The following is a 13,980-nucleotide window of genomic DNA, read 5'->3' as shown; positions in this document are numbered from 1 at the left end:
GAGACATTTTCCAAAAGAACAAAGGAACATGACAAAGACAGACAGAGCTTTCCTGTAAGCACAGCATACTTGAGTAAAACTGGTGGACAAAAATGAAGTTTTAACTGTTTTATTTGTTCATACATTGTATTTGCTTATATATTTATTTACAATATAATCAAATAAAAGAATGTAAAATGTGGCATTTTTAAACTTGTTGCTTTCACACCAGAGGAATTGATTAGAACTTGTTTCTTTTGCATTTCTTTACTGAGCCGAGTTTATCCTTTTTCATTAGAATTATGGTATAACACCGCAGATTTTGAACTTCAAATTAAAAAAATATATATACAACTCACTGATAAACACTGCATTGTAGAAGAACTGGCCAAACAAGGCAAATTACAAATCTTCATTTCAGATGTTTTGTAAGCTAGAGCTAGCAAACATTTAATGAGCACTGGTGTTTGACCAACCAAAACGCACTTAAAAACAACTGGAAAAGTAGAAGCTAAAATATTGTAAAACAATGTGATTAACAGCACTGAAACTAGCTGATTTAGTGAAACTCAGCAGTACTCCATAAAATAATCATCCTCCTCGTCACTGTCATCATCTCTGGATGGGATATCTTTATCTGACAGCATGTTCCACACCACAAAGTCTTCATCTTCAGCTGTTACAAACACAGGGGTGATGAACGAAAAAAAAAAAAAAGAGAAACATTAATAAACAACATATTTTTCAACTCCATGCACAGTTAGCATGTTTGAGTTATCAAAATGTGCATACCAACACATCTCTTTAGCGTCTTCTTGACTACTGGAGTTGGTGTAAGCTTGTCCTGCACAAGAAAAATTTTGCATCATCATATTAATAGGGAGAAAAAAAATAAAACAGTTGGATCGCTTATGGGAACAAGATTGAAGATAAGGATTTTGAGACTGTTACCATTGGGGCAGCCTTTTTGCCCCGTTTCCGTCCCTTCTGGTTCTTCTGAAGATGAAAAATGTACTTGTCCATGTTATTCCTTAAAATAAACAAAAAAAATTAATGGTTTATACAAAAACCCAAATTGGACATCTGCATTTTTGAAAAACTTCTAAAATGAGGCAATAAGCCTGATGAGTGCACTCAGCATCCGCCCACTAAATATAGCTTTGGCAGTCGAGATGAAAGCGTACTTGTTGATGGATCCCAGCATTCCTGGGCTGATGTGCAGACACTGAGGGGTTTTAGCAGCAGTAGAAATGCTAGAACTTGGCGTCTGAGGATTCTGAAGCAGGCTGAAATCTTTATCATCTCCATTTGCAGCGAATACAGGCAACTTCAAAAGACAACGTCAAGTTAGATTTTCTTAGGGTATAGACAAGACATGGTATCATTCAGACGGGGCTTCATCGGGTCTGTATGTGCAGTTCATGAAGAATCTAGTTCAGTGTATGTCCAAATCAATCAACAGTAAAGCACCTTGATTTGTTTATTGTGCATTGGTGAGTTGGCAAACACGTCATCATGGTCATCTTTGGGCATGTGGTCCAAGAAATGCCTCATCTGCTGTCTCCTTTTAAGTGTTCCAGCTTTAGCAGTTATTTCAACTATTTCTTTTCCTGTGAGAAAAAAACAAAACAAGACAAGACCTTGTTGTTTTTTTTCATTTTCAAATGCATGAATTTGCATTTGAAAACTCACAATCTGTAAAAACTGTCATAACCCTTCAAATGATACCTGGCTCCTCGGTTGCTGCTGCTTTCTGAGCTCTTTTTCTGGGTCTTTTGTTGGTCTTCTGATTGGAATTATACTGTTCCTGACACTCTTCAGCCGAACGAGTGCCGACAATATACGCAACGTTTGCCCAGTAACCACTCTTGTGCTTGGGCAATGACTTGACAGCCCTGTCCAGAGAGATTCACAGTACTATCATGATCTGTCTACATTTCATACATCCAAAGCAATGATGTGAATTTGTAAAATAATGGCCAGAATTTCTTTCAACAACTGTAAAAACAAAAAAGAAAAGTTAAATCTAAAAAAAAAAAAAAAGGGTTTTCATATATATATATATATATATGACATTTTTTTAATAATAAAATGGCATTCAAGATTAAAGCTTACTCGTGTAGTTTTTGTAGCTCTTCTTCAGTCCATTTTCCATTCAATAGCTCATCTTGTTCATTCATATGGCGGTTTTCTGTTTGTGGCTTTTTGCTTCTAGTGTTTGCTTTTCCCGTTTCAGATTTGTTTGATCTTCTGTTATTTGAAACAGCACGTTGAACACTTTCCTCATCCTCTGAGTGCTCAGAATGCATGTCCTCTGAGGACGCAAGGTGTCCATTTGTTTTAAATTCAGATTTAGCTTTCCTTTGTCTGGTCCTCTTCAACAATAACGTACGTGCAGGCTTCTTGTCGTGTCGCCTTCTCTCTTCATCATCTGTGGGAAAATCAATAGAATCTCCTACCAAAACATCATCAGAGTTTCTCTGCAAGATCTTTTTTGGTCTACGTGAACGTCTCACTGAGTCCTGTTCATTTTGTTCCTTATGACTGGTAGAGTCTTGCACCACAGAGGTCTCAGCCTTATCAGGTTTTGTTAGCTGTTTGCAGTCTGCAGGCTTCTTGTGTCGCCTTCTCTCTTCATCATCATCATCTGTGGGAAAATCAATAGAATCTCCTACCAAAACATCTGAATTTCTCAGAGAGGTCGTTTTTGGTCTACGTAAAACTCTCACTGAATCCTGTTCATTTTGTTCCTTATGACTGGTAGAGTTTTTCAACAAAGAGGTCTCAGTCTTATCAGGTTTTGTTAGCTGTTTATGGTCTGTGGACCCTTTTCCTCTTTGCCTTTTTGGAGGGTCTGGAGATGCAAATGAGCTGTTTGAGTCAGTAGAGTACTGGGCTTTGGAGTATATCCGAGCGCTTCGGCGTAAGGAACTGCTGTCGTGTGGCATGGATTGTGGTTCATCCTGAATTTGTTTTTGGGAAGACCTATTATTGTGCTTTGTCTTCGGATGATTCTCAAAGCGTGTTTCCTGCTCATCATATGACACTGATCCATCCCTAGGTGAGAAATGACCATTCACTGATTCAACCTTTGTGTTCTCCATCATTTCTGACTCTGAACCCATTGCGTTTTCCTCTCCTCCTGACTGTTGCTTTCTTAGAGAGGCTCTTTGAGGTCGACTAGCTTTTTGTTTCACACCATGACCCAAGTTAGAGCTGAGGGCCATAACCAGGGGTACTTTCTGAGCTCTTGGAGGTTTATTCAGTGTTGTGCACTCAATTGGAGGTGGATTGCTCTGGGCCTTTCTTTGGGGTTTGGAATGCTGTTTGATCCTCCTCATTGGCACTGACAATTCATCTTCACTGCTAGATGCTTTACGCCTCCCTTTTGTAAAACAAGTAAATAAGAAAATTTGCAATGAAAAACAAACACACTTTAAAACAAATGTACGTTATCAATGCACACCTCTTCCCTGAGTTTCAGGCCTGGATGATTGTTCCTCTGTGATTTGTGATGTTGCTATTGTTACTGGCCTCTTTGGCTGGAAAGAAAAAGAACATTAAATTTTAGAAATGGCCCACCTGCTCCATAACAATATAAAAAGTCCCCATAAATGCCACTAGAGATCAAAGACATTGTTTGCAGTGCTGAATGAAATAAGAAGAGTACCGTTGACAGCACTGAGGTAGAGTAGTCCTCATGGACAGTGACATTCATGTCACAGTCCATAACAATCCTCCCTCCTTTCCAGTATTCCAGTGGAGGTTTGATGAGTCGGCCGCTGCGGGAAACTTTTGCACTGCCCTGCTGAATGCTGTCAGTGGGAGTAATGGGAGCTGTAACACAAACAAAATTCAATATATTATTGTGACCGTTTCAAACCTATGGGGATGAACAGAGTTCAAAATATGATAAACAACTAGATATTAAATTAATCAAATAATTATGACTGATTCTGTAACCAATCATTCAGACAGATTTGTGAATTTTCTAACTGATTTAAATGTCACAGTTAATGTTATACTCACAAGTTACAACACTCTGAATTTTGGAATGTTTGGATGTTGAGTTTTTAGAGGCCAGTTGATTTTTAGTTTTGGAAGGTTTCACACTGTCATCCTGATTTTTTTGTGGTCTAAAACAAGAGGCGGCAAAATCATTTAATGGAATGTAGAATTTCTTTTTATAATTTGATAAATAACAAACACATAATTAAGGCAACTTACCCCGTATGACAACTCAACAACTGATCCAGGTACTCCTTCCACATTTTTGGAAAACCAAAGAGAAATTTCTTCAAAAACCATGATGGAAGTGCTGTAAGGGAGGAAACAAAACTGTCAAATGAAATAAACACAATCCAAGTAGTGAAACCTGATTCAAAAAGCATTATCTTACATGAATTAGGATGTTTGGCCATTTTCCCAATGAGGACGTAGGTTCTGCCAGATGATGTCTTGAGAACATTACTTGTGATTCTTTCAAAGATAAAACTGCTGTGCCAAGGTATCATAGTATCTCTGTATGTATCAAGCAAAACCATTTTAGAGCTACATAAAACAGCTTCACAGAAGATTAATGAAAAGGCATAATGCTGTAATATAATACATTTTACTTTACTCTATAATGTAGTGCAGACACTATGACAAGTCTTTAAGGTATACAAGAAAATAGGGGTAGGAAGCAAATATCTTACATGCGAATACCATCAACCACAAGGTTTTCGTTGAGCATTTTCAAAACCCAGTCTCTTAAATGAATCCCTCTCACCTACCAGACAAAACAATGTACTAACTACAAATGCTGTAATACAGATCACAGTTACAAAATATAAAATCACCAAATCATGTTTTTGCATTTAGTTTTGTCAATGATTTTAAAAAACATTAAGAAACGAATGCTGTTGTTTTTTAAACTTACATTGGTTTCCTCATCTAGAGAAACGTCTGCTTGTCTAGCTTGTTTTGACTGAAACACAGACACTTTCTTTCTTGGGATCAACACCCGAGGAGAGAGCTGCAGTAGAGGATCATCCAGAAGATTATGAGGGGGCTGAGGGAGTCCAGAGACCACTTCTGTGCACTCTGACTGGCCAAACGCATCAGACTCAGGACTACTGGACGTGTCTATTTGGAGGTCTTCTTCATTCTCCGTTTCTACGGAAATGCTCCTCTCACCAAAAACAACACCACCTGCAATCAAATTACACAGAGCTAATGTGTTATGATCAGTGCTTTATTATTTAGAACACAGTAAACCAATTTTTGGTAAAACTCAGAATAATACTTATTGCCAAATATCTTTTCCCACACAAAGAATTTGCCTTGGTGACAGAAGAAGAATTATAATTTTGTGAGTAACACAGGGTAAAAATTAACATCATACCTCTATTCCTGTCCTTTGAACTGCTGACATAAGCGATGGGTTTCCGTGGTAGCTGGGCTAATGTCTCATCAGGAACCACCTTGTCCAACAGCACACAAGGCTCTTGTGTAACCAAATACAAACAGATTTTTTATAAATGAATCAGGTTGCACCGAATACAACTGTCCTAAAATGTCAAACAACAGCAATTACTAAAATAAAACATTAAAATCATACGTCTGTTTCTTTTAGAAAGATCCTCTGGCATTTGCTTTTGCCTTGCTTTCATCTCTGATAACATCTCCCTAGGCATGTTCTCAAGTAAAACATAAGGCTCTAGAGAAAGAAAAGTGAAATTAGTAGAATTCATTTCTAGAAGCATGTATGACATCTGGGGAAAAAAGGGGAACTCACCAATAAATGACTCTTCCTCCATATTAAAGGTTTCATGTTGTCTTCCAGGCACTTTATGAAGATTGATGGAATTACTATCTTGTGGTAAATCTATTCCTCCAGCCTGTGCATCTCCTCTCAGTGACTGAGGAGGAGAGAGGGCTAACACATATGTCTCCTGGTCTGTGTTACTCTTTCGTGAGTACTGGGTTACAGGGGTCGAGGGGATAACGCCACACATCTCTTGAGTTCCAACATGATCAGAGGCTGTCCCATGCCCTGCAGAGTTTTGTCTCTGAACTTTTGCCTTCATTCTTGCAAAAATCTTTGCCGGCGTCTCAGTGCATCTCTTCAGCATCAGGTCAGCTTTGTCTTGAAGGGCGACCTCCACCGTGGCATTGATGCTGCTGATCTCACAGGGGATATCTGGGCTATTTTCTTCAGCATTCTTTGCAGTGGAGTTCATCACCAACTCATCTCGGATTGAACTCTTTCTGCCTGACCCAGCTGTCCAACCGTGAGCTGCTTTAGGTATGATTTTGACTGGTGTGATCATGTCACCAGGCTTAGGGGCTTCAGGAGCAATTAAATAGTCTTGTAGTGGATGATACATTATTGTATTAGAGGAAAGACAGACTAAATGTTTACAGCCCCACAGTGCTCCATGTTCTCATCAAAAATCCTATAATATGCAAAGGGGAAAAAATCTAATTAACAAAAGAAGCTAAAAAGTGGAGATTGATTCGTCTTTAATCTATCAAATTAGGCGCTTTATATATATATATATATATATATATATAGCTTTCGCTGACACGCAACATCAGTAATAAAATAAATATCTTAATCGATTTAAACCATAAACACTTGTCTAAATTCAGTTAACGTAGTCTAGCTGTAAATTACTAACGTTAGAGTTAAAAGGAAAGTAACCCCGTGCACACTTAACCGTCGACAAACCCCGTGTAAAATGATCGATTACATATCAGTGAGTGAAACAAAGTTTCAACTTAATATATAGTTGTTTAAGTGACTTTAGGGCCTACGATTACAAAAAAACGACTCGCTTACCATGTAAACTTGTTTGAATTTTCCCGGATAAAGCGCGGCTAACTGCTCGCGTCGCGTAAGGACTTGCGTCACTTCCGTCAATAACTCTACTAGGAAGTGAGTGGTTCATTTCAGTGACTCGGTTCTTTCGGACAGTTCGTTTCAAATAATTGTTTTAAAACCAGTTCTGCGATTATTTGACCTCAAAAAAAAAAAAAAAAAAAAAGGCATAGAGTAACATATTGCAGTTTATTATACCGATTAGGATTTAATAATTGTGTCGTTTATTGTAATTCCATGTTACCCAGTTAAGTCCCAGCCTCAGCCATGACACAAAGTCATTTAGAACTTCAATATAATTTGCATTTGTTTTAAACAATATTAAAATTAATTCACAACTCTTTCCCAAAATATTTGCTTGTTTTAATAAATGCTATTTGTTAAATGCAACTCTGTAAAATAATAATAATAATAATAATAAAAACATAATAGTTCTAAATATAAAAAAAAAAAAAAAGAAAGAAAAAGGCTACGGTCACATAGCAATAAAGTAATAAAAACTAACAGCGGAGTTAGTGCAATGGCATAAAGTTTCAAGGTATCAGTTTGAATTTACTTTAAACAATTCTGTATATATGCACATGTTGGAGAAGTTAAAAGACACCTCTTTAATCATATTTCGGATATGAACATGTCTACTTCTACAGTAGTAACAATTTTTCTTCCAACATTCAAGCTTTCAAAGAAATCTTTCAGAACGGGTTTGTGAACCGGTTCAATTGATTCCTTGAAAAGATCCGACTCAAAAGAACGACTCGTGCACGCTTCGCTACTGCAGTTTGTATTTTGCACGAGTGTCGGAAAAATGAATTTGGAGAGAATACCAAACGAGTTGTGCATAAGAATGAAGTTAAAATGTTAGGAAATACGTGTGCAGTTAACATTTCGTCGTTTGTCAAAAGGAGACGATGTCCAAGATTCAACTACCGGAAGAAATGTGGATCCACGTGTTTGGATTTCTCTCTGATCGAGACAAATTAAATGTTCGTTTAAGCTGCACGTACTTTAAGAGACTGATCGACCACTGGTCCTTGTGGAAAGACAGCGTTATCGTCCTCCAAAAGCTCTACGACTCACATTTCTGGAAAACTCTTTGTCAAAGGAAAATCAAGTCTATTGTTGTTCAGAAGGCAACAGCAAAAGTCTTGCAACAAACAGTGGCTTGGCTGCCGTGGATCGGTTCAGTAACTCTGGTTCAGTGCAGCGATGGCACAGCTCTGGTGACACTGGGGGCTTTAAAACACCTCCAGAGGCTTGTCATCCGTCAGTGTTGCTGTCGGAGTCTGACCAGCTCACTTTTATCTTTGAGACAACTGACTCATCTCTGCTTGTGTGAGGTCAAGAGAGCCTCGATATCGGAGATAAGTGCTGCAATTTCGCAACTTGTCAATCTTACCACACTGAAGTACCATGAAGATAAAAATCCTATCCACAAAACTGCTCTTCATGGCATGTTGGGGCGTCTGCCCAACTTAAAACACCTTTCCTTGAGATTGGGGCCAAAGTATGGGATGCTGCCTGATGATTATTTTTGTCCAACTAAAGCACACGGACATCCAGGTATGTATGCTTCGAGGAAAGAAAAATAAGGCGAAGAAAGGATTTTCACTTTGTGGAGTCAATCGCCCATCCATCCCCATCTTGTCTTTCACACAGGAGTGACTCCGGATGCAGAGTTTGGCCTGAGCAGCCTGGAGCTGCTGAACTATGAAGACCCCTGCCTCTCCCCTGTTGCCTTTAACGGTCTGTCCTCCCTGACCAAACTGACAGTGCATTACAAACAATGGCTTGAAGAACCAAACTTCTGCTGTCTCACAACATGGCTGCAAGGGCTCAATGTACTTTCAGAGCTCAACATTTCTTGTAAGTATGAAATTCATAGTAGCCTTGGTAAAGTCTGGAAAGGGGCTTCAACCGGAGAACATCAGTAAATATGCCATAAGATAAATTAATGTAATGATTAAAATACCAACAAAACATATTCCATACTTGAGACCCACAAAATAATGATGATTATTATTATTCAAAAATATTTAATAGCAGTCTCACAAAATTGATGATTGTATTAAATAATTTTTTTGTTATTTCAGTGTTAGAGTAGCACTTTACAATAAGGTTATTAGTTAATGCAAATTAATGCATTAATATTAACTAACAATGAGCAATAAATTTGTTATATTTATTATCTTAAGTATTTATAACATTAACAGATGTAATTTTAAATGTTAAAATGAACTAATGAGAATAACAAAATGCTTTTTTTAGAGTATTTTTTTTTTTACTGTTATTTCATGTTAGCTAATGTTGTTAACAAACACACTTAACAATGTTGTTAAGTTTCACCATTGATTTTATTCTGTTGACATCCCTAGTTTCTGTTTCAGAATGTTTGGATGATTAAGACAAGCATGTTAAGGAAGATAAGGTTGATGATACACTGGGCAACTTTGGGAAATGTTGCCTTCAGTGGGCAACCAGGTGAGACACAGGGACCACAACCCATCTAAAATATCGAGATAGACATTTGTTACCCATTTCAGTGGGAAAGTGCCCAAGCAATATTTCTTTATTAGAAAAAAAAAGTTGCCCTGTGTATCATCAGCCTGAGACTCTTCAATTCAGAACAGATTTTTAGGCAATGAATCCCTCATTTTTGTATTTTCTAGTAGGATACCCGCTCAAAGTCTATGCTGAATCGATTCCCAGGACTGTGCAGCGGTTGTCTCTCATGGGAGTGAAGGCAGAGCTGGAGTCTGTCAGGATCATGGGAGAGCAGGTGCCAGATCTCCTTCACCTCCATTTGGACTTGTGTTGTCATGACATCTGTGATGTAATCACAGAAATGCCCCAGATTTTCCCAAAGCTGCAAATCCTGAAAGTGAGGTGAGAGTTATTTGTCATGAATTACAAATATATTATGTCAGAATGAGTAAACATTCTGCTTTGTATGCGTGTCTGACCTCGGTTACCTTCATTCTAATCAACTTCTCTCTTTCAGACACCATAATGTTCCAGAATCAGTGTTTCTTCGACTTCAGCATCTGCCTCGACTCAAGCAGTTAGTGATTTTGGATGCACCCAAAGGCCCCAGTCCTACAGTCCTCAATCTGACTCAAAAACTTCACGTCCAAACAAAATATAGAATCCATGTGCTTCATTCCAATTCAAAGGACCAAACCACTTGTTCTTGTGGCTTTTATTGATAAACTTCATGTTTATATTTGGCTACATTTGGAAACACATTGTCATGCCTTACACACAGGTGTCTTTTTAACCAACCCCAGAGCAACATTCAACTGAATATGGAAAATGGAAATACCTTTAATACATTGTGCCAATGATATTTCACGCCATCAGTATTTGCTTAACTCTTTATAAAGTGCTATATAGTTAAAATGGTATATTCACTCATGGTCTTTTTGTAAATATATTTTCCAATAAATTAATGAAATAGAAAAAGACTAGTCAAAGTGTTATTTTCCATCCATAACATCCAAACACCTCCACTAGGTGGCAATCTATTCACACTTGAGTATATATAAAAAAAAAAAATCTATATACTTACCTCCTTATGCATCCTTCCAGAAACTATAATACACAAACTATATTTAGAAATAAATATGTTGCATAAATAAACATGAATATATGCATGTATAAATGTAAATATATTTTTTCCAGATATTTTTACTTTGGAAGTACAACATATAATGTGATATTCTGCATTAATGTTAAGTATTTATATATATCTATGTATTATACAAACTGCCTGTTATTAATTAAACATTGTGAATCAAACATTCCACACATTTATTAGTTCTATGAAAGACAAATATATACATGACAAAGTGGGTAAATGTTTACCATAAGCACACTTAGAAGGTCATGGGTTCACATCCTTATAAACAGGATTACCATATTCAGTTTTTATAGTTCCATAATTGCAGATGAAACAATCATGATTGGACACTTCATTTTCCAATTTAGATGTTTGAGAATTTATGGTATGAAAATTAATTTTAAAGGCTTTCCATCAGGTTTTACTAATCAAGGCCCAGTTAAACTGATGAGGCATTATTATAATTAGAAGCAATTGTGCTAGCAATTAGCTGAAGTGAAGCTGATCCATCATTGCATATATAATACTGAAGGGTGAATGTTTGGATGTTTTAATCCCACTCAAGGTTACACAGTTGTAAGAGCTTCCGAGAAGTTTTATGGCGTATTGAAGCTCTGAGAAATCTTCCATTAGCTGAGGATGGAGCATTTATCAAATGAGAGATGACAAGGACAACATATCATTCCACATTATATCCCACTGAGGGAGAAATAATGTGCTCATAAGTAACAGTGGAGACTGAGTGAAAACACTTTTGGAGTGCCTAACTGCAAACATAGTGTCCACTGAGAAGCCTGCAATGTTTCAACATACAGCTCTATCTGTTATTTGAAAGCGACTGTTGTAGCTTAGCACGCTTCTGCTTTTCCAGGATATGAAAGTCACGGTTCAGTCTCTTTTATATGCTTCACGTACATTATTTTGACAAATGTTTCATTTCAGGCCATCATGCATGTCCCAGAAATTTCAATATTTCACCTCAGCAAGAAAACTATATGTTCTAATACTTCAGTCATACTCTGAGAGGGTAAAAATGGCAGTCTGGAGAAAATGGAAGGAGATTGGTGTATTCTCTTTGAATTTTCATTCTGAGACAGACATTCCAACATCTTTCAGAATTCTAAGTATTCCACATGATCTCTTGGATTTTTTTTTATTTTTATTTTTTCAAAAGTAAAGACCAAAAATACCTTCAGTTTTACCCTGAGGATTCTGGTATTGCAATTATGAATTAGTGTTGGCTTTATCAGAATATTGCATTGCCTCTAAATTAACAAAATCCCCATGTGTTTTGTTTCTGTTCTGGATAAGCTGGTAAAAGTTCACTCAGTCTTTATAGAATTACATCGTGACAGAATTTCACTTGGCTCAAATTGCATTTGATTAGAAAATGGGCAAAATGTCTCCATTAAAGCACCTTTTAAATTTCTCCTAAAAATGTTTGAGCCATAAAAGTCTTGGAACACTTTGAAGCTTTTGACAGCTGTTAGGCTCAGGATGGGAATTTTGGACGTCTTTTAAGTTCACTCATTTGACCCAAAATAATTCAAATGCCAGAGCAGCTGGAGCTGAATTCAAGGTATCTTGTATGAAGCAATAAAACGCCACCCATATTAATTTAGTTTTGACTGAGATGAAAACGGCAATGGAGAAATGATACAATAATGGCTGTGGAGGACAGTATGCACCTTCCCACATGGTCACACATAATCAATGCCATTTAGTGGATGGTATCATCTTCTTAGTTTCTTCCATCATGGTCTATGGAGGGATTTTGCATTCTCCTCCACACACAATCATTTCTCATTTCGAGTATGTGAATGGTGAAGCCCCCACTCTACTGTGAGTAAACGACTTCTCCATTCTTATCAGAAAGCAATTTGCTCGTGTGAGACAGTAAAGTCCAAGCTCTCCATCATTATGAAATGGCTGTCCATGCCGTCTGATCTACGAGAAAGGAGATGCCGTATGAACACACAGACTATCTGGGAGATAGCTTGCCAGCTCATCCGGGTGCAAACGCTGTATCATGCTGGCACAATGAAACCTGTGTCGCAACTAAAGGGAGCTATACAGGAAGCTGGCAAAAATAGCGTTGGCGCAAGAAGATGGCATTCTATGAAATATATGAAAGTAACCGGGGTTAGTTGTCACACTGTCTATATCTCAGTAACTGTAAGGTTTTAAGTGCAATTGCACAAATATTAAAGTGGTTTTACATGATGTTTAAAATATTGTTCTATTGTTTCTATGTTTTGTTTTATAATTTTACATTTGCCAAAAAACCTATAATAACAGGTTCTATTGTGACAGCTTATCTCAACATGCTCAATAAACTGAAACATTTTCTGGGAAATACAGGTGGAAATGTTAAATGGCTTTTTTTTGTTGCCAAGACTTGAAATTGACTTTCAAAGAGAAACCTACTTTGAGAAATAATAACTGAAGTAAAATGTGTGACGGATATAAATAGAGGTCTTTAGGAAACAATAAAACTCCAGTAAATACTGTATGTGTTCTTTGCACAATTTCGATCTCTTTTCTCCCTTTTTCTGTGGTTCAGATGTTTTGAGGACAATACAGGAGTTGTAAATGGCACGCTGAAGAATCTGAGAGAATGCCGGATGAGTTGCGAAGGGGAAAGCGGGATGTGGGTTAGTGTGTATGTGTGTGAGTGAAGCTGTTATTCCAGGAAAACAATCTGTACCACTCCATGTGATGCAGTAATGCAGGAACAACTAAGCCTATCTAAAGACGCCTCAACGTGCATCATACACTCTTTAAAATAAAGATTCTAAGAGGTTTTCGCAGTGATGCCATAGAAACTCTTAACAGAACCCTTTTTTTTTAGTGTGAAGAGCATTTTAATAAGAAGAACCTTTAATGCAATGGAGAAGTTTCATGGATGTTAAAGGTTCTCCATAAATGCAAATAAAAAAAACTTTACTTTTAGCTTGGCCAAACATGAAAATGTGCTGAAGGCAATCCAACATTTAAGATAGTTTGTTTCTTCATCAAAACAGATTTGGACCAATGGATCCTCTGCAATAAATGGGTGCCATCAGAACAAGAGTTTAAACAGCTAATAAAAACGTCACAATAACCCACACGATCAAGTGATGTAAAGCTAAATTTCTCCAAATATGTTTCCAAAACCCAGTGGTGGGCCGTCAGGGCCAGCAAAGCCTTCCCTGCTGGCCTAAATACTATCAGAATCACTGACTTAGTTTTAATATATATATATATATATATATATATATATATATATATATTATATAAAATAAGTATTTGGTCAATAACAAAATTTCATCTCAATACTTTGTTATATACCCTTTGTTGGCAATGACAGAGGTCAAACGTTTTCTGTAAGTCTTCACAAGGTTTTCACACACTGTTGCTGGTATTTTGGCCCATTCCTCCATGCAGATCTCCTCTAGAGCAGTAATGTTTTGGGGCTGTCGCTGGGCAACACGGACTTTCAACTCCCTCCAAAGATTTTCGATGGGGTTGAGATCTGGAG

At 37.3% G+C, this 13,980-nt stretch overlaps 2 protein-coding genes across 2 annotated transcripts; one reads left to right on the top strand and one right to left on the bottom strand.

The window, feature by feature from the left end:
• Positions 1–93: 93 nt before the first annotated feature.
• mis18bp1 (MIS18 binding protein 1) lies at positions 94–6,937 on the bottom strand. The gene is made up of 18 exons (XM_058748935.1): positions 6,806–6,937; positions 5,759–6,419; positions 5,582–5,680; positions 5,366–5,467; positions 4,901–5,172; positions 4,677–4,750; positions 4,379–4,500; positions 4,207–4,297; positions 4,009–4,115; positions 3,650–3,816; positions 3,446–3,521; positions 2,095–3,364; positions 1,708–1,874; positions 1,450–1,589; positions 1,164–1,306; positions 931–1,009; positions 772–823; positions 94–655 (listed from the first exon to the last, which is right to left on the bottom strand). The coding sequence occupies exons 2-18, from the start codon at positions 6,348–6,350 to the stop codon at positions 549–551; spliced, it is 3,660 nt and encodes a 1,219-aa protein (XP_058604918.1). The 5' UTR covers positions 6,351–6,419; positions 6,806–6,937; the 3' UTR covers positions 94–548.
• Positions 6,938–7,455: 518 nt separating this feature from the next.
• im:7136021 (uncharacterized) lies at positions 7,456–10,318 on the top strand. The gene is made up of 4 exons (XM_058749332.1): positions 7,456–8,404; positions 8,501–8,707; positions 9,511–9,727; positions 9,843–10,318. Exons 1-4 carry the CDS (start codon positions 7,753–7,755, stop codon positions 10,045–10,047), a joined length of 1,281 nt encoding a protein of 426 aa, XP_058605315.1. The 5' UTR covers positions 7,456–7,752; the 3' UTR covers positions 10,048–10,318.
• Positions 10,319–13,980: the final 3,662 nt, after the last annotated feature.

Source organism: Onychostoma macrolepis, chromosome 17, assembly GCF_012432095.1.
Source record: "Onychostoma macrolepis isolate SWU-2019 chromosome 17, ASM1243209v1, whole genome shotgun sequence".
Lineage (NCBI taxonomy): Eukaryota > Metazoa > Chordata > Actinopteri > Cypriniformes > Cyprinidae > Onychostoma > Onychostoma macrolepis.
The sequence above is the reverse complement of the archived record's forward strand: the minus strand, read 5'-3'. Positions and strand labels throughout refer to the sequence as shown.